Source organism: Gracilinanus agilis, chromosome 2 (genome assembly GCF_016433145.1).
Source record: "Gracilinanus agilis isolate LMUSP501 chromosome 2, AgileGrace, whole genome shotgun sequence".
Classification (NCBI taxonomy): Eukaryota; Metazoa; Chordata; class Mammalia; order Didelphimorphia; family Didelphidae; genus Gracilinanus; species Gracilinanus agilis.
The window spans coordinates 37,968,747-37,970,168 of NC_058131.1; the positions used below are offsets into that span (position 1 = coordinate 37,968,747).

General features: G+C 45.4%; 1 gene segment (V, D, J or C); it reads right to left on the reverse strand.

The window, feature by feature from the left end:
- Window positions 1–424: 424 nt before the first annotated feature.
- Window positions 425–1,219, reverse strand: LOC123233187. The segment is given in 2 exon segments: window positions 425–783; window positions 1,171–1,219. Coding segments are annotated over 2 exon segments (408 nt in total).
- Between the last annotated feature and the right edge of the window lie 203 nt (window positions 1,220–1,422).

Consider the following 1,422-nt stretch of genomic DNA (forward strand, 5'->3'; position numbering starts at 1 on the left):
AAGGAAGGAAGGAAGGAAGGAAGAGAAGGAAAGAAAGAAAGAGAGAAGGAAAGAGAAAGAGTGGAAGAAAGAAGGAAAGAGTAGAAGAAAAAGAAAGAATGGAAGAAAGAGTAGAAGAAGAATGGAAGAAAACAAGAGTGGAAGAAAGAGTAAAAGAAAGAGTGGAAGAAAGGAAGGAAAAAACTAATCCTGGGGTAATCAGATTTAGTTCTGCCCTTAATGGCTGAGAATGAAGAAGAGCATGGATTTAGGATTAGGGTTAGAGTTCCAATGGCTACAACATTAAAAAGCAACTTTGAAAGGTAAGACAAAGTTGAAATCTGCAGGAGCTTCTAAAGGACATCCACATACTTTGTCCTTGAGTGGTCCTGCAGCTGCAGCTGAAGGAGGAAGGGGAAGCAGGTGGGACAGCAAATGAGTAGACCTATGGGGGCTTTTTTTTCAAGGTTGAAACACTGTGGTACAGGCGGCTATAGCCTTGCTGGCAATAATAATCTGCAACATCTTCAGCTTCCACATTGCGTATTGTGAGAGTAAAATCATCTCCAAAGAAAGTTTCATCATAGCCTATGAACCTGGATGAGAGGCCAGGGATGGGATTAAATGCCCCGTGCATGATCAGTTTAGGAGCTTGTCCTGACTTCTGCTGATACCAGTGGAGAGAATGATAACCTCCCTCCTGAGTCACACTCTTACTGGTTCTACAGGTTATATTGACAGTCTCCCCCAGAAATGCAGACACTAAGGTTGGAGACTGAGTCACCACAATTTGTCCCTGGGAACCTGAAATCAGAAACACAGTGAAACTTCAGAATGCAATCAGTCTCACAGCACCTTCTAATTCCCTTATTGTTGGTCCATCAACCCCAAGCCCTTACTGTCATTATAACCTTCTTCCCTTCTTCCTTCCTTTTCTTCTTCTTCTGTCTCTCCCTCCTCTCTCTCTCCTTTTTCTTCCTTCTTTCCCTTTCTCTGTCTCTTTCTCCTTCCCTCCCTCTCTCCTTTCCTCCCTCCCTTCCTGTCTTCCTTCCTCCCTCCCTCCCTCCCTCCCTTCTTTCCTCCCTCCCTTCCTGTCTTCCCTTTGCTGTTCCCTTATGTAGTTTGACAGAAGCCAAGTTATTTGGCTCTCCTCCCTTTTCATTCCTTGTCCTTCATTCCTCTGTCCCTTACCAGAGATCCAGAGTACTAACAAGCCCAGGAGCTGGGTGGGGGACACCATCTTCAAAGTTGCTGGATGATTAGCAGAAACCCCAGAAGCTGCAATGCCTTTTATCCAATCTCTGAGCAGGAGGGAGCTATTGGAAAGAATATGCAAAGCAGATTGGGTGTGTGCTGAGGCATCCAAGGAGCCAAATTCCAGGGCTTCACAATCTGAGCTGTTTATTCTTCTAAGGAGTCCTGGCACATGAGGGGAGAGGGCTC